At 36.8% G+C, this 27,445-nt stretch overlaps 3 protein-coding genes and 1 pseudogene across 3 annotated transcripts; 3 read left to right on the top strand and 1 right to left on the bottom strand.

Annotated features, from left to right (window-relative positions):
* The first annotated feature begins 4,431 nt into the window (after positions 1-4,431).
* On the top strand, positions 4,432-8,499 carry LOC104744081 (jacalin-related lectin 44-like; annotated as a pseudogene).
* A 56-nt stretch (positions 8,500-8,555) lies between these two features.
* On the bottom strand, positions 8,556-11,669 carry LOC104742714 (protein CHUP1, chloroplastic). The gene is made up of 5 exons (XM_010463747.3): positions 11,245-11,669; positions 10,694-10,944; positions 10,550-10,587; positions 9,602-10,366; positions 8,556-9,514 (listed from the first exon to the last, which is right to left on the bottom strand). Exons 2-5 carry the CDS (start codon positions 10,848-10,850, stop codon positions 8,735-8,737), a joined length of 1,740 nt encoding a protein of 579 aa, XP_010462049.1. The 5' UTR covers positions 10,851-10,944; positions 11,245-11,669; the 3' UTR covers positions 8,556-8,734.
* A 3,151-nt stretch (positions 11,670-14,820) lies between these two features.
* Positions 14,821-16,515, top strand: LOC104742713 (jacalin-related lectin 10-like). The gene is made up of 4 exons (XM_010463746.3): positions 14,821-14,899; positions 15,000-15,214; positions 15,440-15,871; positions 16,031-16,515. The coding sequence occupies exons 1-4, from the start codon at positions 14,854-14,856 to the stop codon at positions 16,283-16,285; spliced, it is 948 nt and encodes a 315-aa protein (XP_010462048.1). The 5' UTR covers positions 14,821-14,853; the 3' UTR covers positions 16,286-16,515.
* An 8,796-nt stretch (positions 16,516-25,311) lies between these two features.
* On the top strand, positions 25,312-27,204 carry LOC109128743 (uncharacterized). The gene is made up of 3 exons (XM_087486295.1): positions 25,312-26,106; positions 26,194-26,515; positions 26,672-27,204. The coding sequence occupies exons 1-3, from the start codon at positions 25,312-25,314 to the stop codon at positions 27,202-27,204; spliced, it is 1,650 nt and encodes a 549-aa protein (XP_087342421.1).
* The last annotated feature ends 241 nt before the right edge of the window (positions 27,205-27,445 follow it).

The following is a 27,445-nucleotide window of genomic DNA, read 5'->3' as shown; positions in this document are numbered from 1 at the left end:
TCATTATTTTTTATTTTGAAATATCACATTTGAGATACATCTACATGTTTAGGTTGAAGTTTATGCTTTGTTTTGCTCACCTTATCAATAATAACTTTCTCAAAGTATTAAATTTTAATGACTATAAACTAAACATCCATAAGTTCAAAATTTATCCTAAGTGTTACATGTTATTTTATAAGAATGTGTTCCAATGAAGAAAAATCAAAACTAAGTAATGTAAACATTGTTTAACTAAATCTTACTATTACAAGAACTTTATACTACTACTATGAGTTCTCCTTAGTGATTTATATTGTTCATAATGTGTAGAATTTAAGATTTTTATTTTGTGACTTTAATAAGGTAGTCTTAAAATAGTCACACATTGCGACTGATTTGCTACCGTGTTACGACTGAAGACTTTTGTCACTCTTTTGCTACTAATTTGAGACTAGTTTTGCAACTATATTGTGACAAATATCTGAAGACTTTGCGACTAACACCTGATTTAGCTACTCTTTTAAGACTGTTTAGCCACTCTCTTTATTTTTTATTTTGAAAATTCACATTTAAGATTCATCTACATGTTTAGGTTGGAGTTTATGCTTTGTTTTGCTCACCTTATCAATAAAAACTTTCTCAAAGTATTAAATTTCAATGACTATAAACTAAACATCCATAAGTTCAAAATTTATCCGAAGTGTTACATGTTCTTTTATAAGAATGTCTTCCAATGAAGAAAAATCAAAACTAAGTAATGTAAACATTGTTTAACTAAATCTTACTATTACAAGTACTTTACACTACTACTATGAGTTCTTCTTAGTGATTTATATTGTTCATAATGTGTAGAATTCAAGATTTTTATTTTGTGACTTTAATTAGGTAGTCTTAAAATAGTCACACATTGCGACTGATTTGCTACCGTGTTACGACTGAAGACTTTTGTCACTCTTTTGCTACTAATTTGAGATTTGCTTTGCGACTATATTGTGACTGATTTGCTATCGTGTTTTGGCGGTATATATTCCCACCACTTAATTAGTGGAATTAATCTAATTAATTTTGGCGTTTTTTTCCCCCAATTATTTTGGATGCGACTAATGTGCGACGAAATTGCGACGTAGTTTCGTTATTAACTAGGCAAACCCATTAAACGATTAAACACTTCTTTCTTCTTTTCCAATTCGATCTAGGGTTTTTTCTCCCGAAAACCTCTCAACTCTCCTTCTCTCAATCCTCTCAATCCTCTCCTTCTCTCAATCCTCTCCTTCTCGATCTAATCTCTCAATCGTCTCCTTCCTCTCCTTCTTGATCTAATCTCTCAATCCAATCTCTCCTTCCTCTCCTTCCTCTCCTTCGATCTAATGCCTCCTAAGGGTAAGGCTTCTTCCAGAGGTCGCGGTGCCAGAACCGCCACAGGTGTCCGGATCTACAATGGGAATAACAGTTTGTCTTCTCATTCGTCAAACCCCTCTAACCGGACACAGTCTACGACATAGTCGACAAGCCATTCACACCAAAGTCGACCTTCTCAGTTTCCGCCAACGACAAATCCAGCGCCGATAACGAGTCCATCGCCGAGTACCCATCCACCGTCGAGGGAAGATCCTGAAACGCGGAGGGAACTTACACCGCCGAGTACCCATCCACCGCGGAGGACAAATCCTCACCAACTGCCTCCTCATCAACCGCCTCCTCATCAACCGTGGAGGACAAATCCTCACCAACTACCTCATCATCAACCGCGGAGGACAAATCCTCACCAAGTGCCTCCTCATCAACCACCTCCTCATCAACCGGAGCAACTGCCTCCTCATCAACCGCAACAAAACCCTAATCGTGAAGAGGAAGATAATGGTGAAGAGCAACAAGATCCAAATGTCGATTACTACCAAAAGCTGTTGGATGGTTTGCTAAGACTTCCAGGCCGAGAACGACTACCACTCTTGTCTGAGCATCCTATCCCTGGTGTCGAAACGCTATGGTATTAAACTCTTTCCTTTGCTTTTGCTTTAAGCTTCTTGAAGTGTAGAAGTTAAGTGTAGTTGTTGATTACTCGGTTGCTTTTGATCCAAATGTCGATTACTAGGTTGCTTACTCGGTTTTGCTATAAGTGTCTATAAGTCTATAAGTGCGAGGTTGTTGCTTTAAGTGTTTGATATTCAATAGTTTATAAGTGTTTGTAGTTGTTGTTATAAGTGTCTATTAGTCTATAACTGTAGTTCTTGCTTTAAGTGTTTGATATTCAATAAGTCTAAGTTTCTAATTGTTGTTTGATATTCAACAAGTCTAAGTGTCTAAGTTTGATATTTAATAAGTCTAAGTTTGTAGTTGTTGCTTTAAGTGTCAATAATTCTAGTTGTTGTTTCATATTCAATAAGTATAGTTGTTGCTTTAAGTGTCGGTTGTTTCGGTTGTTGTTTGATATTCAATAGTTTGTTTCAATTGTTTCAAGTCCATATTTAGTAGTAGACTTACTCATTTTATGTAACAGGTTTAACCGGCAGAAAGGTCAGCTGTCTCGAGCGATTTCTGGAATATTGAGGAGAAAGTTTGATGGGTCTTACAATAGTTGGAAGGTTACTCCACTGCCCATTCAAGAGCGATATTTCAGGACATTTGGAGTAAGGTTTACTCCTTATTTCTGTTATTATTGCTAACAATGTTTTGGTATTGCTGCTAACTATTTTTTGTGTTATTGTAGCGGAAGTACAATTGGGGTATCGGCATTACTGAGCTCGTTAAAGCAGGTTTCTTGAAGATACCAAGACAAGGATGAAAGGAATTGTCAGTCAAGCAAAGAGGAGTGGTGTCCAACCACCATGGATTGGTGAAAATTTATGGCCTCTTATGTTGGAACATTGGAACACCCCTGATGCAATTGAGAAGAGTGAGAATGCTTCACAGTGCAGAAACTCTGATCGTGGAGGTCTTGGAGTGCACAAACACTTAGCTGGTCAGAAATCATTTGTGCAAATTCATCAAGAGATGGTAAGACTTTTCTTTTGTCGAATTCAACTCAAAGTTTTTCTGATATTTCCATGATTTAATCTGTTTCACTATCATTGTAGGAGGAAGAGTTGGGGCATCTTATGTCACTGGTGGAAGTGTTTCTTAAAACACACACTCGTCCGGATGGAACAGTTGTGGATCAAAAAGCCAAACAAGTTGCTGAGACGTATGAGAGGATCATAGAAGAGAGACAAGCTGAAACGGAGGAAGATGGTCCAGATGGTTCAGAGAGTTCAACACATCATAATCTTTCCCTTGATGAAAGAAATGAAATCTTCCTTCAGGTAAATTCGTTTCTGTCTGTTTTTTTTTAAATCTGGTTCCATTTAGTCTGGGATGATTACTGAATGTTTATCTCTTGGTTTAGTGTACTCATACAGACCACAAAGGCAACCCATTTGGACTTGGATCACTTGTGGAGACACTAAAGAAAAGGAAAATGACAGATAGTTATGCAAGCGCTTCTCCATCAACTATTGGGGAGCTTCAAGATCAACTTTGGCGCAAGATTTCTGAACACGAGGCTGAGAATGCACGACGTGATCAGGAACACCGAGAGTCTCAATCTGAGCTGAAGAGGCTTTTCCTCTTCATGAAAGAAAAAAATCCTGAGATCGAAGCTTTTATGGTTTCTCCTCCTGAATCATCCACACCTGCAACCACCCATCCAGCTATCGCACCTGCAACCAATGCACAGCCCACTGACGGAGGCACCACACCAATTCCCTTTCCTCTAATACTGCTTCCAACTGAATGTGTTGCAATTCCCTGTTTTTTTTTTTATGAACTTGTTTTGCTTTTGAATACTTTTTGGAGGATCTTTTTGTTTAGGATGATAAGTTTGCATGATTAGTACCTTAAATCATCATTCCTTTTGATTAATATCATTTCAAAATCCAAAATTAATCAGATTTAGGATTGCTAAACCGTGACAAATTTGTGACCAAACCAATTCAAAAATTGTAACTACTTTGTGACCAAACCAATTCAAAAAATGTGACCACTTCGTGACCAATCCAAATTACAAACATAGTCGCTAAACACAGACTCTTACATTAGTCCCAAAACCGTCCTAATTCTATACAATCACAAAAATGTTAGGACTGTTCTATACAGTCACAAAAATGTCCCCAAATAGACTTGGTTGCAGTTTAGTCGGAAACTGCAACTACCATATACAGTCACACAAACGTCGCTAATATACGACTATATTACATAGTCCTAAATCCGTCGCAAATAAGCTACCATGTTATGACCAACAAATTTTGCGACCGTTTTTTAGCGACCATCGCAAATAGTTGCTAAGGAGTCTGCAAAACCCTTATTTGCGACTATTGAGCGACGATTAGTGGAGTCACAAATGGCCTGTTTTCTTGTAGTGTATTGACTATGAAACCCTTCTTGTACACAGCTCAAAATTGATATCCACCCGAGATGACCGAAAGGTTGGCCGCAAGAGGGATCATGGTAAACAAATATAAATGGGATGACGGTCCTGACCATGATGACGTGACAAAGATATATGTAGGACTTGGTGATGAAGGCATACGTTATATATATTTTGACTATGTCAAGAGTGGAATACAGAAAGAAGGATCACTCTATGGTATGATGTATCGTGGTTGCACACAGATGGTATGGCTTGATAAATCAAATACTAATTTCTTTTTGTTCACTATGGAGAATGCTGATCACTTTCTGAATTTTTGTTTAAACAACTTTTCTGCAGTTTGAGATTGACCATCTAAGAAATGAACACCTAGAATCTGTTGATGGTTACTACGCTGACCCTGCTGGTATTCAATTCAAAACGAATTTCAGGACTTCTGAAATCTTTGGATTTGAAGAAGATAATTGGACTTCACGGGTCTGATCTTACGCATGTTTGCTCTCTTAGAGCATATTTAACTTGGATCACTCCTATTAGACTGGATGGGAAAGGAGGTAAGGGAGGCAAGGAGTGGGATGATGGATCAAACCATGACAATCTATCAAAGATTCATGTACGAGGTGGTTTTGAAGGCATACAGTTCATCAAGTTTGACTATGTCAAGGATAGAATAGTGCTAGAAAATGGGTCCACCCATGGTGTCTCTAGCAGAGGTTTCGCACAGACAGTATGTATTCAAGTATATATATATATATATATATATATATATATTAACCTTATTTTGAATGTTGTAAGTTTTGTTTTTAATTTCCCAAATTTTTAAACTTTTGCAGTTTGAGATTAACCATCGCAATGATGAATATCTAGTATCTGTGGAGGGTTACTACGACGATGCGTCAGGAGTCATTCAAGGACTTCAATTCAAAACTAACATGCAGAGATTTGATATTATGGGGTATGAAAAGGGTAGGAAGTTTACACTTGAAGCCAATGGATATAAGATCATTGGGTTTCATGGATATGCAGGGAAGAACCTAAACTCTCTTGGAGTATATTTCACAACTCAAACTCCTAATAAATTGAAATGCCAAGGTCTAACTAAAGGTTTATTCTGGGACGATGGCTCTAATAATGATGGCATAGGAAAGGTCTACGTCGATGATACAAGGGACTGGAACATAAAGTGTATCAGGCTGGAGTACGTTAATAACGGCAAAGTGGAAAAGACTCATCGTCGGTATTATGTTAAAAACGAAAAAGAGGTCACAATACGATTCCCTTTTGATTAAGTCGTCTAAATATAATGAATATTCTTAGACCGTATATAGATAAATCTTATTATATAAGAGAAGGTTTTTTTTAACTTTGACTAACAATGTGACATTTGGCACTCTATTTTTGTGACACATGTCCTTCTCATTAATTTTAAATTTAACATTTTATTTTTTAATTTGACTTTATTTTATTTATATCTTATGTGGTGTATAGTTTATTAAAAAAAAATGTTGTATAGTTTGCTTTTTGAATTTTTTTCAACATTGTTACAAAAATATATTCCTTCCATTTTTTAGTTTTAGCATCTAATATATTTCATAATGAAATCATACACCTTAGAACCTAAAAAAAAAAATACTGATCAACCCAACTAAAAAATATAATCAAATTGAAACCAAATAAAAATAGAAAATTGTTTCATACTTTTAAAGTTAAAACTGAAACCAAATTAATTTATGACAGACTAATTTAAAAATATAGAAAATTTTCTAATATATATATATATATCACTATATTTAGTAGTATTCTATAAGTTACAGTTTGACTGTCTTTAAAACATATATACAATATGGTATCATAACATAATTGTTTTCTTATCCCCATGAAATAACAGAAAACAATAGTTTCAAAATTAATTTATTATTAATTATACTATTTATTTTAAAATGATTATAATTAGAGACAACTTATAGAAGAAAAACATATTTATATTAAATTTAACACACTTTTATTTTCATGAATTTTATAAAAAAAATTAGTTAGACATAGAGTATAAGATATTTGTTTTGTGATAAGTCAATTTTAAAATAATTTATTGGAACAATTTTAAAATTGACTTATCATATTATAAAATTATTTGTTGTTAACTATTACTTTTATATATGAAAATAAATTAATATATAAGACAACATAATTTATCTATCAAAGTAAGGTCTTACACTTTTTTTTTTCCAAAAAACCAGACTATAAATTAATTTATTTATTTTAATTATTTAACGAACATACAAATTAATTAACTTTGCTGTAACTAATTGTCCTATTACTATAAAATGGTTTCATACATTTCAAACTAAAAACTAAAACTAAATTAATTTATGATAGACTAATTTAAAAATATAAAATATTTTCTAATGTATAAAAACTCACATTATATTCAATAATCATATATATTTTATTAAAGACACAACTCAATTTGTATTTAATAGTAATTTATAAGTTACAGTTTGATTGTCTTTAAAACATATGTACTAAAAAAACGTAATGGTATCATAACATAATTGCTTTATCATCTTATGATATAACAAAAAACAATATTTTCAAAAAATAATTTATTGTTAATTATACTATTTATATTAAAATGATTGTAAATAGAAACAATATATAGAAAATAAAAAAATATTAAATTTCACACACTTTTTTCATGATTTTTTTATAAAAACTGGCTAAACTTATAATATAAGATATTTGTTTTGTGATAATGTTTTAATAAATTATTTTAAAATTGACTCATCATATATAAAACTATTTTTTGTTAACTATTACTTTTAGATGATGACAATAAAATTAATATATAGGACAACATAAATTATCTATCAAATAATTAAGTAATATCTTAAAATTTTTCTTTCTAAACTACTTATCAGTTTTTTTTTCCAAAAAAAATATAAAAAAAAATATAATTTATCTTAAATATTTAACGAAAATACCATATTTAGTTTGACTTTGCTATAAGTAATGATCTTATTACTATAGTAACATACTGTTTAAATAATTCAACAATATATTGTAATCAAAAATATTTAGTAATATGTATTTTAACGTTCCTCTTTTTCATGACCTTCTATGAAACACTATATAACATATGTAAATTATAAATTATAGTTGAACCGTAGTATTATGAATATTATTTTTTAAGACATATATTAACAATTACATCTGTACATTTCATATATAATCGAATAGAAATTTTATTTTATATTTCAAGTTAATAATACATACATAAACCACATATCGCGTGGGCTACTTTCTAGTATACTATATTGTTTTGATTGCAGTTTGTGCTCGACTATCCAAATGAACTGATCACATCTGTGGAAGGGACTATGAGTACTGATTCCGATACGGATATTCGGTCGTTGACACTCAAAACATCAAAAGGTAGAACCATTTCCTTTGGTAGAAAGTCTGATGATGATGTTATTAAATTTGTACTGGAGAAGAAAGGTAATGCTATTGTTGGGTTCTATGGATGGGCTGGATCTTCTAACCTTAAAGCTCTTGGAGCATATTATCGTCCATTTCCTACTCCTCCAGATGAAAATATACTAGAAGCAAAGGGTGGAGATGGAGGAGCTTCTTGGGACGATGGTGGTAGTTTTGAATCTTTTGATGGCGTTAGAAGGATATACATTGGACTTAGCCAGAACGCTGTTTCCTTCATCAAGTTTATTTACTACAAAAACGGCCAACTGGTATTCGGAGATGATCATGGGAGCAAGACCAAAATTGGACTCCAAGAGGTCATTGATTCAACTTCCCTAATTTCAAATCTGTGATTGATTTATTACTACTCTTAACTCTTCCTTTTATTTCTTATGCCGGTTGAGCTGAATTATCCAAGTGAATATATCAAAACAGTGGAGGGTACTTATGATAATAAATCCGGAGTTATCACCATGCTTAGGTTCAAGACCAATAAACAAACCTCTCCACCTTTTGGACTCGTAACAACATCTGGCTTCATACTCCAAAAGGCTGATCACAAGATCGTTAGTTTCCATGGAAAATCCAGCAACATGCTTCATCAAATCGGAGTCCACCTAAGTCTGATCATCTGACTTATGTTTTACTCCCACCACACGTCCACACGTTTGTCTCCTAAGCGACAATCTCATGTTATAATACATGCTTTTATTTCTTTTAAGAATAAGCCATGGTCATTCTCGTTACACTCATTTAATGTCTGGTTCACAAATTTTACAAACTTTGTTTGAGCTATAATCTATACACACATATATGTAGCTTTAGAGAATGAGTATTACAGAATAAAGTAGTTAGTGTTTCTACTTACTTTTAGAAAAAGAAAGACACAGATTTCTTATGCAGTTTCTTTGTGGAGCGAGATTTCGTAAGCGCCTCTGCATATTTAATCAGCTCTTTCTTCCCGTTTTGATCTGATTCCAAACAATGTTCTTCTCCATAAGCGGAAGAATCTGCTGCTTCGCTCTTACGACGCAGCATCTTAATGTGATTCTTGAAGTCCTCTTCCTCGTCTTTGCCAAGCATCAACATTTGGAAGTCCATTGACTGTGTTGTTCTAAGCTGCTGCCTAGGAGTCGAATGAACACCTGTGTTTGAGCTGCTCGGTTCTGAAGAACCAGCTCTTTTCTTACGGTCTGGAGTACTATCTTTACCGTGTAAGATCTTCATCAACTTATGCATAAGCTTCTTCTTCCCTGACTTTTTTGTTTTCGTCGCAAACAAAGTGTCAACAGAAGAATCATCTAAAAACATTGAGTCAGTGATCATTGATGACTCTTCCTGCGAAGATGACCATCGATCATAATCAGTATTATCTTCCTCATGCCCTTCGCTATGTGCGTACTCGAGTATCAGCTGCTTAGCTTTCACTTCTGAAGTAGGACTTAGAGTAGTACTAAGATCCCTAGCAACAGTTTTACCCGGAGGAGGCTGGTAAGTCCTTAGCTCGTATCTCAAACAAGCGTTTATCCATCTGAGATAAACAAGCTCCTCGAGGTCAGTGCATCGATCCCCTTGAAGCTGTTCCACTTCCTTCTTCAGCTCTTCGTTTTCACTCCTCAAACGGTTACCATCTTCTCGTAATGTCTCAATCTAAAAACAAAAAGAGTTTCAGAAACATGATTCAATATTTTGGGGAAAGTACAAGAATTTGAAGATGTAATATCGAAACATATATACCTCTTCCGGGTCCTCAAGCTTTGAATTTGCTATGATTTGAACAGACTCCAGCTTCTCAGCAAGTTCGAAATTTTCAAACTGTAATTTCATGTTGGAATCCTGAAGCTCGTTGATCTCACCTTCCAAATCCCTTAACCTCTGCATCATCTTATCAGCTTCCGGATCAGGTAAAGTAGCTTTGATCTCTTCTTCTTGAAGCCTCATCACTCGTTCCTTAAGTGACAAAATCTGCTCTACGTGTTGTTGGGTGTTAACGTTCAGTTTCTTCTTAAGAACATGAACCTCAGACTTAGCCTTATCCAGCTCCAACACAACTTTCAAATGCTCAGAACACTGAGCCTTTAGTTTCTCGTTCTCGGCTTTCAAAGACTTGATTTTGAGATTGAAAACTTTAGTCTCCATCTGGTTTAGTTTCAATCTACTTCTCAGTTCCATCGCAATCTTTTGCTGCTCCTTGAGACTGTAGTATTCTAACAACTTATCCTCAAGACACCTCTCTCTCTCACGGAGTGCTCTCACCGTGTTTCTTAACCGGTTAATCTCATTCTCATGATCAGCTTCCTCTTCGCTCGGAAATGCTAACGGAACAGTTATATCCGACCGCGGCGTTTCACAGTCATCAGAGACCAACAAATCTAACTTTTTCACTTCCTCTTCAAACTCCGGTAATAAAAACACATCTTTGTCATCAAGATCACATTCCTTTCGTGGCGAAAAACCAATTACAGTCTCTTCATTACTCTTCTTAGAGTCAACATCTCCTTTCTACCAACGAAACAAAAAACAGAACCAGATCAAAATTTCAGTAACAGGAAACGTTATTGACTACAACTAATGTGATGAGGACATCATAATGTAACTAAACAAACCAGAGGCCAAATAAACAATCTACAGATTATAAATCACAAGGCTAAAAATAGCAACTTCTACCACAAACTATATACTTACATCATTGGATCTGTTGGAACAGTCTCTGTATCCCTTATCTGAAAATACAACAAAACCCTCTTTACGAACTAGACTCATTGACTGCATAAATCAATCGAAAAGGTATAATACACAAAAAAAATCAATTAAGACAGAAACACAAACCAGAGGATTGAGGTGAAAGAGGAGGCAGAGTGGGTCCGATTCTTTTTGTATTCTTTCTAAATCGAGAAAAGAGAAATCCAGCAAAAGATACTGCAAGAGCTGCTCCTAATTGAAGCACAAACAGGTTTATGTCTCTTTTGCATTTGGTAATGATCATGACTACCAACTAAAAAAACCCACCGCCCCCAAAAATAATTAACAATAAAGAGATTATTAGATCATCTCTCTTCTTCTTCTTCCTCTGCCTCCATCTGCAAAAAGTTTAGATTTTTAATCAAAAGACAAAACCTTTGATGATGGGATCAAATAACCCTCCAAGGATCAACAGTAATCTACTCCTTACAGAAACTAAAGAGCTGATCAATTAGAAAAAAGTTTGGATTTTTTTTTTTCCTTTCCTTTAAGATTGATTGAAAAAAAAAAAAAAAAAAAACACAACTTTGGGAAGAACCCAACAAACAAAAAAATCAAATCTTTGTCTTATTTAGGAACTGAAGTCAAAACACAAAAGTAACCGAAGTGAACAACATATTAAATTCAAGGAAACTCACCAGAAACGCCATTAAACAACAACATAAACTGAGGAGTTTGGGTAATTATGTTTTTCTTTTTGTTTCTCGAGGTAAGTTTGGTTTAGCAGATACGAAAGGTTCTCTAGTGCAATTTAAGAGAAAGAGAGAACAAAAAAAGGTTTTTGATTCTTTTGAGTGGGTGGGTGGGTGTATATCGTGGTCCGATGATTAAACACGGAATGTGATGTTGAGAAAGCAGAGATTTTGATTTTGATTTGATGGCGAGAATTTTGATGAGTTGGAGAAATATTGAACAGAGGATGGATTGATGAAGTCGATCACGAAACATCGCCAGATGCATATTTGGTGTATCATTTAATAATTTTTTAATTTATTTCATATAGACCGGCTCTTTATTGTGTTGTGTGTGTGACTCAGTTTTGTATCGCTGTGTGTTTATTATTAAATTAAATTTGATATTTTAATACTACTACTATACTACTAAAGAATAAAGATGCATGTCAGTGTCATTAACTCGTGCGACATGTTCAGTAGTCAACAAAAAACTATTAGAAGAGAACAAGAACAAGAACAATTTAGATTGATGACCCAAATCTAAATCCAAATCCATGTGGAGATAATCTGGCCCAACAAAAATTCAGACCATGTCGAAACCTATGAACCTTATCAGTTTGACTCCAACGTTATGCATGTTGAAGACACCATGATGAGGTTTACTATGACACTATGTAGTACATGAGATGACGTTTAAAAAATACTCACAGTGGCCGGGTTTCTTGTTAAGGAAGGTGGAGACTGAAGTATCCGAGTGAATGTCTTCTTCCGTCAAAGAATATATGAAACTAGCCGTTGGTAGGAGTTTGACGTTTGTGTTTCACTCGGTCTCCTGTATCCAAAATATTCGGACCGAAGCAAAAGAAATGGCGAACCAAATGAGCCCTTGCCTCCTAGGTTTCGTTAATTAGTGGTTGCATAATGAAACTGGTGAAAGATAGATCATGAGAAGTTTATTCTTCAATAATGTCTCCTTTAATCCTATATCTTTAGCCTCCTAGTCTCCTAGATAAGAACTTGTGCATGGCACAAGTGAATTTTATGTTATATAATTACATCTTGTGCATGGCATGTAACCAAAGAATGTTTGACCACAATATTAGCTACCCATATGGTTTTTAACTCATCGTTGTGTGATGCATCCGGTTAGGGCCGGTGATAGACATGTGCAACAAGTGCATTTGTACTGGGATTATACTAAATTTACATGTATTTTAAGACTCAAAAAAAAATTTCAAAAAAAAATTATATCTACTTAGCCTATTTTTCAAGAATTGAACAGGGACTATAACAATTTTGCCATTTTAACACCGTCAGACATCAGGTATTCCCGTGCCATGACCCCCCTAAGATTAGCTTGGAAAGGATCTAGAAGATTCATATATATGATCAAAGAGAGAGTGTTAATATATTCTAGAGATCTGTATATATCTCTACGATTCTATAAACTATATTAGGTTAATTCATTCCCTAAGTTTATCTACCATATAAAATCATTTTCACGAGAGCAATAACATATTATGTTAATTTTAGTCTCTCATCACATTATCATGGTATCATAGCATGTTACGTTCAAGTTTTGATCTAACGATCATTTCATTTTTTTCTCTCTACTTTTTAAACCTACATGTTCTATTAAGTTCATCGAAATTGCATAATTCTTTTTTTTTTTTGTTTCCAAACTTTGTGTTGTAAAGGTTTAGTTGTATTGATCGTGAGTATAACATACTTTGATCTATATGTAGATAGATATTCAAATACCTATGTAAATGAGAAATTTATTTTTTCTTTTAATTTGGTTCCATTATACGGAAGAAACTGATTAAAAGTCTTAGGCTTTGAATGGTAGTGATTTTACAATAGTTTTGGATTATGTTTTCCAAAAACCCATTACTTCTCCATTCAGAATTTAAGACTAAATGGATTCCCTAACAATTTATAATAAAAACCAAAATCCACATAATTTGCAGATTTTAAGCAAACACTTGCCACACTTCTCTTTTTTTTTTTTTTTTTTTTTATTGCAGAAACTAAAAACTAAAAACTCAAAAATCAAAAACCAAAACTAGCTAAAAACCAAAAACCATAATGTAAAAACCATTAAAAAAATCCACAACCATCCTGGCGGTAGTATAATATCTTTGTTCTATCAAGATATTACACTACTTGCTCTCGACCATGACTCCATGAGTCAAGTCAGAAGTTAGAAATTTGTTTTGTTGCCCATTGTGGATTGCAGGAAAGACCTCGAAGGGGGAGGAGTGGACATCTAGATCCAAAAGAGTTCGTCTATTTATGGTTCATAGTATACGTACTTGTATAGGAAAAACAGGTTCACATGAGAAAATGCATTGACTAAACCTGTAGTTTTTATAGAAAATTAAGATTATGATCCCCTAGTTAGTAAGGCCAGCCTCCTCTCCTTGTCAATCAAATATAATATTGGCAATTGTTATACTAATATAATGGCTCCACTTTACGGTGAAGTAAGGCGAAGAAGTAGTAATTAAGTGTTATTAAATCAAGTGTGAACGAAAGGGGAGTGAATATCCAGGGGAGTGGATATCTTGAATATATCTGGTTCAATCGTATTAATCAATTCGGTCATTTATAATATTCATTCTTAAAACTCGAAAAAAATGCAAATATTTTTTTTTTCTTTTGTAGTTGGAGGGAGGCTAAGCTCCCATTTATTAAGTAAACAACTACACACGAACTCGTCTAGGGCGCTTAGACCGGATAACATCAATCAATTAAAACCGACGCCACACACGGTGGAACCAAGTCAAAAGGTGAAATTCAAGCATTAAGGAGAAAGTATAGTTTGCTAACCTGTCTGCTGGACGGTTAACTTTTTTATATAAATACGAAATTCGGACTATCCAGTCATTTGAAAGAAAATAATGGCACAAACATATCAGAAAAAAAATTAACAGCTAAGATTTTAAAAATCTAATCGAATAAAATCTACAATTATAAACTTTATCAAAAAAATTTCCACCACAGATTAAAATTTATATAGACAAGAAAGGAAAACGACCGAAAAAAATAATAAATGTTGTTTTCAAAGAGATTTTTCAGAACATTCGTTAGCTATATTTAATTGTCCTTTTTTACATGTTAGTTATATTTTTTTTTTACTTACTTCACAACTATAGCAAGAATTATGTTTAATTGACAAAGGTTTAAACAATTTTATTACTACATGACACATGTAAATGTTTTATTGACAAGTTTTCAATAAATATTTTAAAATAAAAATTATAATATAAGCAAACCAAAATTTTAATACAAATTATTATAAATAACATAATAACAAAATAAATTATTACAAATTTTCATCAAAAACAAAAAGTTCAGTCCGCGGTTTTCCGCGGGTTAGTACCTAGTAGTATATTAAGAACTTGAAAAGGTGAAAACTTACGAAATGAGAAACATTATTCTATAATGCATCATATGCCACTAGCTATATACTAGTAATTTTCATATGTGAAAGAGCCATAACTATGTGTATAAATAAGCAATCTCCAGCACCCCAGCTTCTTCATTATCAATCACCACAGCACAACTATCATGTTTATCTTCTATATTTTTCTTTTTCTCTCCTCACCCATTATAGGTAACTAAGCTCTCCTTATCCACATTGTTTAATTTATACCATATTAATGTTCAAACTTCAATACACAATTCCTTCATGAATTCAAATTTTATGTTGAAAGATTCAACTGGGTTTGCAAAGGCCCAGAAGTTGGATGTAGTTGGTGGGAAGGGAGGCAAGCAATGGGATGATGGAGCAGACCATGACAATGTAGCAAAAGTTTATATACGAGGTGGTCTTGAAGGCATACAATACATCAAATTTGATTATGTCAAAGATGGTAAATCTATAAATGGATCCATCCATGGTGTTGCGGGTAGCGGTTTCACAGAGACGGTATGTTATATATATATATATATATATATATTTATTTATTTATTTATTTATTTTTTATTCTTTGTCCAAAAAAATATATATATATTTTATTCCAGTGGCTAATGAAACTCAAATTTAGTTGGATCTTATTATGTCGTGGATCTTTATTTCACATATTTAGGTTATTGTGTACTGTTTGCAATATCTTTATTAATGTACGTAATACATCTATTTGTTCGCATGCAGTTTGAGATTGATTATCTGAACAGTGAATATATTGTATCTGTTGATGGCTACTACGACAAAACCGGTGTGATGCAAGCACTTGTAATCAAAACCAACCGGAAGAATTCAGAAGTGATTGGATATTCAAAGGGTACCACAAAGTTTTCACTAGGTGGTGTCAATGGCAAGATGATGATTGGCTTCCATGGATCCGCTGGGAAAGTCTTAAACTCAATTGGAGCATATTTAACAACAGCTCCTCCTACTAAGTCAGAACTCGTAGGTGGTCTAACCGGAGGCGAACCTTGGGATGATGGTCCTAATTATGATGGCGTGAGAAAGGTATCTGTTACTTACATTAGCACGCTTATAAGGAGTATCAATGTCGACTACGTAAAGGACGGCCAAGTTACAACATGTTACCATGGGATGAAGAATGGAGATACAGAGGAGGTAACAAATCATTTTTAACTCTTAACATAACATTTTTAAATTGCTTATTTTAATATATAAGCCAAACAGTCTATATGTACATATAGATTATTTTAGATTTTAATTTGTATTCTTACTTCAATCTCCGTTTACTAACATTTTTTTTTTCCTATATTGCAGTTTGTGGTAGACTATCCAAATGAATATTTGATATCAGTGGAGGGTACCTACAACATACTCCCCGATGATAACGTTTTGGTCATTAGGTCGTTGATTTTCAAAACATCAAAAGGGAGAATCTCTCCCACGTATGGGTTTGTGTCAGGTACCAAATTTGTGTTGGAGAGCCAAGGTAATGCTATTGTTGGATTCTATGGGCGGGATGGTCGTGCTTTCGACGCTATCGGGGTTTATTTCTCTCCAATTCCATCGTAATTCAAAACTATAAAAGTATATAAAACTATAGGGTTCGATGGAAATAGACACGAACTTCACTCTCGTTTCATTATGTTGCTTTAAGGCTCTCGTACAACGTACTCCGATAGTCCGATGTTTCTTTAATTAGTAATCTATTCCGAGTTTGAATCTCTTGTAATAAAACAAGGTTTAACTATTAAACCTCTATTTCAGTATTTTAAAATAAAAGATATTACAGTTAATTACTATAATTCTGAATTAAATCCAAACAAAACTTTCTCGTTTTCAAGCTCCAACCATGGCACCTTTTCCGCAACGTGTTTGACGTGATCTTTCTCTTTGTGGGTAAGGGCGGATGTAGTATAGAGTATGGACTAACGTGGTCACATTACATGAACCGGTCCCGTCTAACTTTTTTGTGCCTAAAGTAATTATTGTAAGCTCATTACCATACTCCTAGTACTCCACTATATAAAGTAATTAAAATATGATCCGGAGAAGATAAGAATCAGCTCTAAATATTTTTAGATTCGTTCCGGAGATACAATAATATCTGGAGGTGAAATCGGTACCGGAGACTCTCCTTAATGCATGATGCTTAGAAGTGTACGTTGGTGACTTTGTTCCTTTTTGAACTTATAGTTATATGTTGTTGGATCAAAGGGTATATACATTTAAGAAAGACTTGAGACCTTTAATTGGTTGGTTTCTCTCTTTTGTTCTTTTTGGACAACAGTTGTTTCCATGTACTGACTCAGTGTTTCTGCATATGAGTGTACGTAAAACTTAAAAATATACGTTACGAAAGAATCGCACGTCTAAAGAAAAATGAGAACTAACCTAAAGCTATATAAGTATTTATCAATCCATTTACAAATAATTGGTGCTAAGTTAAAAGTTTATAAACTTGGATATATATATATATATATATATATATATATATATATATATATTATAATTGATATTAACTCCAAAAAGAGACATATAAGGTAACCAACTAGGCTATTGCTGGTCATGCGATTAGTTTCAGAAAGACCAAAATGCCAAAATCATAAATAGGTGATGTTGAATTCCTCAGTCATATGAGATCCGAGAAAAAAGTAAATCAGTACAGTATATACTATATAGTGGCTAAGCCTGAGAAGATAAATCAGTTTAGACCAATAAGCTTGTGCAATGTGCTTTTCAAGATAATCACAAAGGTTTTGGTGCTGCGGTTGAAACATGTGATCGGGAAGCTTATAGGTCCAGCTCAGTCCAGCTTTATACCGGGGAGATTGAGCACAGATAACATCGTGATTGTGCAAGAGGCAGTGCATTCGATGAAGAAGAAAAAATGACGTAAAGGTTGGATGCTGGTTAAGCTGGATTTGGAGAAGGCATATGATCGAATCAGGTGGGATTTCTTGGAGGATACGTTGTATGCTACTGGTTTTGAGGAACGATGGGTTAACTGGATCCTGCAGTGTGTTCGGGATCCGTCGATGACCATCTTGTGGAATGGGGAACAGACATCATCGTTTAAACCGGCTCGGACTGAGACAAGGAGACCCGTTGTCTCCCTATCTCTTTGTTTTGTGTCTTGAACGCCTATGCATATGATAGATGGGTCTATTGCGGTTGGAGATTGGAAACCTATAACGTTAGCACGGGGTGGTCCAAAGCTATCACATATCTGCTTTGCAGATGATTTAATCCTCTTTGCTGAAGCTTCAGTTGCCCAAATCAGAGTGATTCGCCGGATTCTAGAAAGGTTCAGCACAACTTCAGGCCAGAAGGTGAGCCTTGACAAATCCAAGATTTTCTTCTCCGGGAATGTCTCGAGAGAGCTTGGCCAACAGATTAGTACTGAGAGCGGTATCAGGTCCACGATGGATATGGGGAAATATCTAGGAATGCTTGTACTTCAAAAAAGAATTAATAAGGAGACGTTTGGGGAAGTACTTCAGCGAGTTTCTTCGAGGCTTGCAGGTTGGAAAAGCAGAGTATTGAGTCTCGCAGGGAGACTTACTTTGACGAAATCAGTCCTATCGTCAATACTGGTTCATACGATGAGTACCATTTTGTTGCCGAAAGCATTGCTGGATGAACTTGATAAAGTGTCGCGGAACTTCCTGTGGGGTAGCTCAACTGAACAGAGGAAGCAGCACTTAGTCGCGTGGGATAGGGTCTGTTTGGCTCGTGAGGATGGTGGTCTTGGGATTCGAAAGGCACAGGACATGAATAAAGCGCTATTGGCTAAAATAGGCTGGCGACTACTTGACGATCAGACAAGTCTGTGGGCACAGGTGTTGCGTAGCAAATACAAGGTGAAGGGAATCCAGGATCAGAGTTGGTTGAGTGCAAAGGGGTCGGGCTTCTCTACTTGGCGCAGTGTGAAAGTAGGACTGCGGGAAGTGGTGCTGAAAGGTTTGAAATGGGTAGTTGGCAATGGGACTGAGGTTCGTTTTTGGGAAGACAGATGGATCTCGAATAAACCATTGGCTGAGTGTACATTGACGAGCCTACCAGTAGGATATAATGGGTTGCGGGTCAAGGATCTGTGGCGTGCGAACTTAGGGTGGGCGTTGCATATGATTCAGCCGTATGTTTTACATCGTACACGGTTGGAGTTGGCAGCTGTGGTGGTTGATACTGTCACAGGGGCACATGATAGAGTGGCGTGGGGTGAAACTGCAGATGGAAGCTTCACAGTAAAGTCTGCATATTCCATGATAGTTGCAGATGTTTGTTCTAAGCAGAGGATGGAAGGGTTTTATAATCGCATATGGCGCGTGATTTCCCCAGAGAGAGTCAGAATTTTTCTCTGGTTGGTTGCTCACCAAGTTATTATGACCAATGCAGAGCGGCACCGTCATCATCTGAGCAGTACAAATGTTTGTCAGATATGTAATGGTGGAGAAGAAACAATAATGCACGTTCAGAGGGACTGCCCTTCGGTTGTGGGGCTTTGGATGCGTGTCATACCAAGTCGGATTAGGCAAGAATTTTTTACAGGATCAATTCTTGAGTGGTTATATGTGAATTTGGGTTTTGAGGATGGCTCAGCGGAGGGTCATTGGTCAACATTTTTCGCCATGGCACTATGGTGGATTTGGAAATGGCGGTGTGGGGCTGTATTCGGGGAGGTAAGTCTTTGCCAGGACAAGGTCAAATTTGTGAAAGGTTTAGCGCATGAAGTTTGGAGAGCTCATAGGTTGCCACGGGATGGTGTTGGGAAGCCTGCGCGTGTTGAACGGATGATAGCCTGGAAACCGCCTTCTCAAGGATGGATAAAGCTAAATACGGATGGGGCGTCGCACAGTAACCCAGGGTTGGCTACAACAGGGGGTGTGTTACGGGATGCTACAGGAGGTTGGTGTGGTGGTTTCGTTCTTAACATTGGGATATGCACGGCTCCTTTAGCAGAACTCTGGGGTGTGTACTATGGTTTTTATATATCGCTTGGGAGAAGAGCATTAGGAGGTTAGAGTTAGAGGTGGACTCGGAGTTAGTGGTTGGTTTTCTTTTGTCAGGGGTTGGTGATTCTCATCCTCTGTCATTCCTGGTACGCTTGTGCCATAGCTTTTTATCAAGGGACTGGACAGTCCGTATTTCACATGTGTATAGGGAGGCGAATCGTCTTGCATATGGATTAGCTAACTATGTGTTTACTTTACCTTTAGGCTTTCAATTGTTAGATTCTATTCCGGATGTTGTAGTAGAGAATTTTGGAGCTGATAGCCGAGGAACTGCGTTTCCAAGGCAGGTTCTAGTGTAGTTTTATTTTCTTTTAAAGTTTCAATAATATTGGGGAGACTAGTCTCCCCGTGCATTACCAAAAAAAAAATATAGTAAAAGAAAACAAAACGAGAGAAACTCAAATAATTTATATATGAGAAACATGAACTAATTTATCTAGGGGAATTTGATTTAAAAGGACATTTTTTCTTCAATTTGTCTCATTATGCCTTCTACGCTAAATTTGTCATTATGCCTAAATTACCCTTTAAAAAAATGAAACTAACTTTTAAGCAATTTTAAAATTTCAATCACCTAAAAACAAATTCTAGAAATAAGAAAGAGGTTGCGATAAGGTGTTTTTGATGAAAATTTGGTGTTTTAACATTGAAAACAAAATATTCTGCAACATTTAGAATACATTTTCTACTAATTGTATATATTATGAAGATATTAGATTATAAATTCTACATACTATACATGTTCTAAATAATGTAGATTACAAATTCTTCGCACTCTACTTGTTCTGAAAACTTTAGAATAAATATATCTTCTAAAACTTTTAGAAGTCGGATTTTGTATGTGTTCTACAGAAATTAGAATATATATTCTACACATAACTCTATATTCTACAAATTTTAGAATTTGTTTTCTTCACTTTATACATATTCTACTGAAGTCAGAATATGAAATCTACATTTTATCATGTGTTCTGCGAAAAATAGAATATTAATTCTACACTTTATTCTATGTTCTCCATAATTTAGAAACTGAATCCGAAATTTAAGGAAACAAAATATTTACATAATCCCGAAATTATGCTAATCATATATATTCTTAAGATTACGTTCTAACATGTTTAGAAAACGTGTTCTGAAAACATTAAACATTTTTAATCGATTTTGTTAAAGGTTTTTCAACATTTTCCTACGCTTATCAACCTAAATTTCATTCAAAAATTCATTTTGCAGTATGTTGCAAATCTGTGTAACATGTGGTGTATGGAGATGTATCGGCCAAAATGAATGGAGATTTATTGTTAATGAAGAAAAGCTACCGGAGACGATCCTCGCCGGTGGGAGAAACTACCGGAGTCGTCGATTTTCGCCGGTGGATTACAAAAAGGTGTCGATATCTCCTGAGAAAAAGAGAATAATGTCGAGATTTTTTATTTTTTGTAGGCGAGTAATGTCGAGATTTTGTAAAAAAAAATGAGGAAATAGATTTAAAAAAATAAATATTTTTTTGATTAAATTTAGGAAGTATACAAAAAAAGAAGAAATACAGAAAAGGGAAATTTTGGTTTTTTCTATAATTAAGGGTTTAATTGAGTTATTAATAATTGAGTTTTTTCTGTATTCTAAAACCTACTCTACCAAACTTCAAAAAAAAAGCATTATAGAACAAATTGAAGAAAAAATGTCCTTTTAAATCAATTATCCCATTTATCTATTACCTAAACTGGAGAACTAATGTGTCAACACCGTAAGTCTATATCCATCTTTTTGGCACTGTTTTGGTGTATATATCACAGGTTAGAATCTGATATTGTTCGACTTAAATTCAGGCGTGACCCATCCAAACATACCCAATAAAAATATAATTATGCATAGGTGGTAAATAGTTACACTTAAAATGAATGAAATGAATAATCAATTTTTTATTTTCAACTCAGATAATAACATTGTAAATTAGTCTAGTTTTCATCCGATTTTTTCCTCTAAAAGTGGCTACCATTCGTACAGCCATACTTAAGATCAGTAACAAATCTTACAATGAAATATTCAACACATGAAGAAAGCGAGAAAAGTGAGTAGCTAGTTATATATGCGGTCAATTTGCACAAAAACAATATATATATGTCAAAAGTCAAAATTCATGGTTCAATATTCATTCACCAGATCCGAGTGTGAATTAACTATATACAAGTAGGTATTATATATCTCTTTCGTAAAGAAAAAAAGATTCAGATTTACGTTTTGGGGTGTAGACGTATCTCTTGTAGGCATGTCCGCATCACATTCTAAAACTCAATTATCACTGACACATAGTTCAGGTGAAAAAATACCAAAAAGAAAAATTAACATATCTTCAACAATTATATATGACATCTCTTGACACAAATATAGGTGTTTCAAAATTACAGAAATTTCAACCATTCTTTCCTTTACTATTCAAGTTATGAATAGAGGAGAACTAAAACTCTAATATTGATGTAATCGGATGGACGACCATACAATATTTCATAAGGTGTAAAGAAACCCATCGGAGTTTGTTTAATGAGAGAAACTCATGTAAGGAGCACATGCACATTCACCTTAATATTGGATAAGTGGTTTAGCTTTAGTGGATAATCGAAATTCTTTCTTTCTTATTTTCAATGATTCATTTTTTTAAAAAATCTTAGATTGTAACTTGTGAGCAATAATTTTTACTTTTAAAGGATATTCATCTTGTTTCAAAAAAAAAAAAAAACATTTTGTGGTTGCATGTATTCCTTGAATGAAAAATGGAAAGAAGAACAAGAAAAAAAGATCAACACGACGAAAGGCGATGGAGAGGAGATTCTAGGGTTTCGATTATCGGATGATTGGGTTCCTTTGTCGGGTTAAAGAATGGGGTTTCCTTTGGCTCTCTTTGGATCTGGTGGCGATTGGTGGTGTTGTTCTCGGAGATCCTTCACTTGGTCGATTGTTAGGGATTGAGTTTCGGGATTTTGGGGTTTTTTGGGTAAGAATATCTATCCGGTTTTTGATACTGAGGATCTCTGATTTGGAAGCAGGGTTTGATGATATTTGGTGTATCTGGTATTTTATTGTTTGGTATTTCTTACAATGGAAGAGGTTGGTGTCTTTTAAGGGATATGTTCGGATTTCTCGGGGTTCTCGGGCTTCGATGGTTTCAATGGGAGATTTCGGACAGGATTCTATGGGCGATTTCAAACAAGATTCGTTTTGGATCTGTCTTCAGGATCGGGGATTTATTGGACAGGATTTGGCTTTGGTTGGAATCGGATATTATCAGGGTGATTTGGCTTTCCCTTTTCGCTTTCCCCACGGGTTTTGTTTCCTTCCTCACTCGACTCTGAATTTATTGGGTATGATCGCACAGGATCAGATGAGGATCTCCTTGTTGGTTTGGCGAATTACTGTCAGAGATTTGTCTTTGGTTGGAATCGTATCAGCTCTGATTTATCTCGGCTTCCTTTTCTGGCTTTTTATTTGGTCCCGATTTCTTTATAAGTGGGTTGTGACAGCAGTTTGTGTCATTCATCTCTTGTTTTGTTCATTGCAGAGAGTTTGTTGTGAGTTTCCTTGTTCGTTTTGGTTGTGTTGTGTCATGGCGCAAAGTGGTCTTATGGAAGGGTCTAGCTGGTTTGTCGGAGGCTGCCTCGGGTTCACGACGGAAGATAAAGATTCCGTTCTTTGATAACTCTGCCCTCATTGCGGGTTATTCAAAAACTCTTATTGGGCGGTGCTTCAATCCTCAAGTCCAAGACTTGAAGTCATTGCTCATTGTGATACCGCGGATTTGGCAGGTGGAGGGCAGAGTTGCGGGTGCTGAGTTGGGATCGGGGAAGTTTCAACTGGATTTTGATGAGGAAGCTGATATCTTGGCGGTGATGAAGAAGGAGCCTTTTCATTTGACTCCTGGATGGTGTCTTTGGTTCGATGGACTCCAGTGGTGGATCCGGCTTATCCATCGTCTTTGAAGTTCTGGATTCGGGTCTCCGATGTGCCAATTCAATTTTGGGAGGAACCCACTTTTAGAGTTATTGGGTCGGCTCTAGGTGTGGTGGAAGCTGTTGATGTTGACAGAGGGAGGGTCCAGGTAACGATTGATGGTCTGAAGCCTCTCTGCTTTGAAACGGACATTGAGTTTTACAATGGCGAGGTGACGATTGTTAAGCTGATTTATGAGCGCCTGCACGGATGGTGTAAGACTTGTTCTAATCTCTGCCATGATGAAAAAGTTTGTCCAACGTTGAGCTCTTGTTCTTCTGGACGGGGTGGAGATGGCTCCGAGGTGTGTAGCGATCAGGAACATATGTAAAGTTACAAAGGGGCAGTTCTGGCTGAAGCTAGAGGTGGTAATGGTTCTAATAAAGGGTGCCATGAGAGTAACATTCAAGGTTCGTCAAAACCTAGAATGGAGCCGGTGGCTGGACCCTCCTATCGTGCTAAGAAGTCTTCACATGTGGGGACTTCGCAGGACTCTCGGAGCCGTCAAGGGATGGCGAGGGATCAGGGTCGAACTCGTGAGGAGAGGGCCAGAGAGCCGGTTGTTGAGGAGGTTGGTTCGCAGCGTGTGAGCTCTCAACCGAGTAGGGTTGTCAGGCGAACTTTGTTTCAGGATGAGACTGTGGGTGTGGGTTCATTGGTGTCTCCTGCAGTGGAGGAGGAGGTTGCTGAGGAGGGTCAAATCATGGATGCCTCCACTGTGTTGGTGGGAGATGAGGGTGGTTTGCATGGTTCTGGTGGGATAGTTGCTCCAGGGCTTTCTCAGGGGGATGTACGGACGAAGGTAAAGGCTCCAGAGGAGATACGGCTGGACGTTGTTGTGGTTCTTACCATGGCCTCCAAAGTTGTTGGGGAGGTTACTGGCGAGGTTGGGGAGGTTTGTGGGGTTTCCATTCCGGATGGTGTAGTGCAACCCACGAGTGTTGAGGATGCGGCAGTAGCTAAAGGAATTGTCTTGGGCACGGGTGGCATTCAGGGAGGCCTCGTAGAGGGTGGTAGTGGGGTTGGGAGTGGGGGGCTGGATGATGAGATGATGGAGAAAGATCCTGATACCTTTGATGATTTGGAGGAGGATTTAGGGGGTGATGATGGTGCGATAGAAGAGGTTGCAAAGGAGGGTACCAGCTTGCAGGCGGATGAGGCAAAAGGGAGGAAGGGGCGTGGTTTGGCTTTACGGGGTGTGAGTACAAAGAAGCGTAATGCGCAGATGTTGTTATCACCAAGGAGGCGTCCTCCGCATGGTCCGAGTACTGGCGAGAGTTGACCTGCCCCCAAGGCTCAGGACGGAGCCAAAGGCGGGCCAGGGGGTGGTAAACCACTCAAACCCAAGATTGTTAAATGAATGTATTAAGTTGGAACTGCCAAGGGCTTGGTAATAAGGCCTCTATAGGGAATCTTAGGGATCTCTGGAATAAACATAGGCCAGATTTTTTATTTCTTATGGAAACAAAACAGTCTTTTTCTTTTCTGGAAAAATTTGTAGGCCATTTTGGCTATACCAATTTAAAAACAGTGGAACCTATTGGTTGTAGTGGAGGATTGGCTTTATTTTATAATAAAGATGTTTTTAATGTTTCAATTTTAATGGAATCAAATCGATTAATTCATATTGAAGCATGTTTCAAAGGTCGTGTTATTAACTTAACTTTTGTGTATGGTGATCCAATTCTTAAAAACTGCGATTTGGTTTGGGAATGGTTAATCAGAATTGGTATCACTCGGTCCACACCTTGGTTTCTTATTGGGGATTTTCATGAATTAACGGGTAATCATGAAAAATGGGGAGGGCGGTTACGTTCTGCTTCCTCTTTTCTTGCTTTTAATGGAATGATTAGGGATTGTGGACTCCTGGATTTCCCCTTTCTGGGGGATTGTTTGTCTTGGAGAGGTTGGCGGGATAAGAAGCCTATCCAGTGTAGGTTGGATAGAGCCTTGGACAATGAGGATTGGCATGATTTATTCCCCGATACGGTGACTGAATATCTACCGATGATCGCGTCTGATCACATTCCCCTGGTGACGAGTATAGGTGCGAAGAGGCCACGGGGACGGCGGAGTTTTATGTTTGATCGGCGTTGGGTCGGTAAGGCAGGCTTGATGGAGGCGATTTCGTCGGGTTGGAATGCGGATCATGACCCAGGCTCGTCCGGATTTGTGGATAAAATTGTGTCCTGTCGACGGGCGATTTCTCGCTGGCGTAAGACGCAGATCCCTTTTGGTAGGGATTTGATCGAGGAACTTAAACGGAAATTAGAGGTGGCTCAGGCGGATGATGCGTCTACACCGGAGTTAATCTCGGATCTGAGTTCCCAGTTGCTCGCGGCATATCGGGATGAGGAAATTCATTGGTATCAGAAAAGTAGGAATCGCTGGATGCGGGTGGGGGATAAAAATACAAAATATTTTCAGGCACAAACTAAATAGAGACGGGCTCGTAATAGGATTGTTGGCCTCTATAATAAACAGGATGTTTGGTCAACAGACGATGGGGATATTTGTGACATGGAGGTCTCGTATTTCGAGGACCTGTTCACTTCGATTAATCCAGACAATTTTGAGGAGGTTTTACGGGAGGTTAATATGGTCATAACGGATGCGGATAATACCCGGTTAACTGCTCCGGCGACGGAAGTAGAGATCCGAAAGGCTTTGTTTATGATGCACCCGGATAAAGCGCCAGGGCCGGACGGGATGACTGCTTTGTTTTTCCAGAAGGCATGGACTGTTGTCAAGACTGACCTTGTCTCTATGGTTAACCAGTTTCTGGAGGAGGGTGATTTTGAAAAAGGTTTAAATCGGACGCATATTTGTCTTATTCCTAAGGTGGTAAAGCCGACGCGGATGACGGAGTTGCGTCCCATCAGTTTGTGTAATGTGGAGTAGAAGGTTATCTCTAAGGTGTTGTGCCAACGGCTTAAGACTTTCCTACTTGGTCTCATTTCAGAGACGCAAACGGCTTTTGTTCCGGGTCGTTTGATTTCGGACAATATTTTGATTGCTCAAGAAATGTTTCATGGGCTGCGGACGAACCGATCGTGTAGAGGAAAATTTATGGCAATAAAGACGGATATGAGTAAGGCGTATGATAGGGTTGAGTGGGGCTTCCTTAAGGCGATGTTTCGGAAAATGGGTTTTTCGGAACGATGGATTTCCTGGATCATGTTCTGCGTCTCCTCGGTGGAGTATCGGGTTCTCCTTAATGGGCAACCAAATGGATTAATTGTTCCGGAGCGGGGCCTGCGACAGGGGGATCCCCTGTCTCCTTATTTGTTCATATTATGCACAGAGGTTCTTATTGCAAATATCCAGAAGGCGGAGGCGGTTAAGCGGATTATGGGTATTAAGGTGGCAAATAAGTGCCCGCCAATCACCCATTTGCTATTCGCGGACGATGGCCTTTTCTTCTGTAAGGTGGATAAGGATCAATGCATGGCGATTTTGGAGATTTTACGGCAGTATGAAGGAGTCTCGGGTTAACAGATTAATCTGGCAAAGTCTTCGATACAATTTAGTCACACGGTTGATGCGGGAGTCCAGGCGGAAATACAGGGAGTACTAGGGATCACAAATCTGGGGGGAATGGGTTCTTATTTGGGTATCCCTGAGAGTCTGGGAGGGTCCAAGACTAAGGTTTTCTCTTATGTGAGGGATTGTTTGCAAAGTCGTACGACGGGGTGGTCGGCGCGGTTACTTTCGAAAGGGGGGAAAGAGGTTATGG

Source organism: Camelina sativa, chromosome 14 (assembly GCF_030686135.1).
Source record: "Camelina sativa cultivar CO46 ecotype springtype chromosome 14, ASM3068613v1".
NCBI lineage: Eukaryota > Viridiplantae > Streptophyta > Magnoliopsida > Brassicales > Brassicaceae > Camelina > Camelina sativa.
The sequence above is the reverse complement of the archived record's forward strand: the minus strand, read 5'-3'. Positions and strand labels throughout refer to the sequence as shown.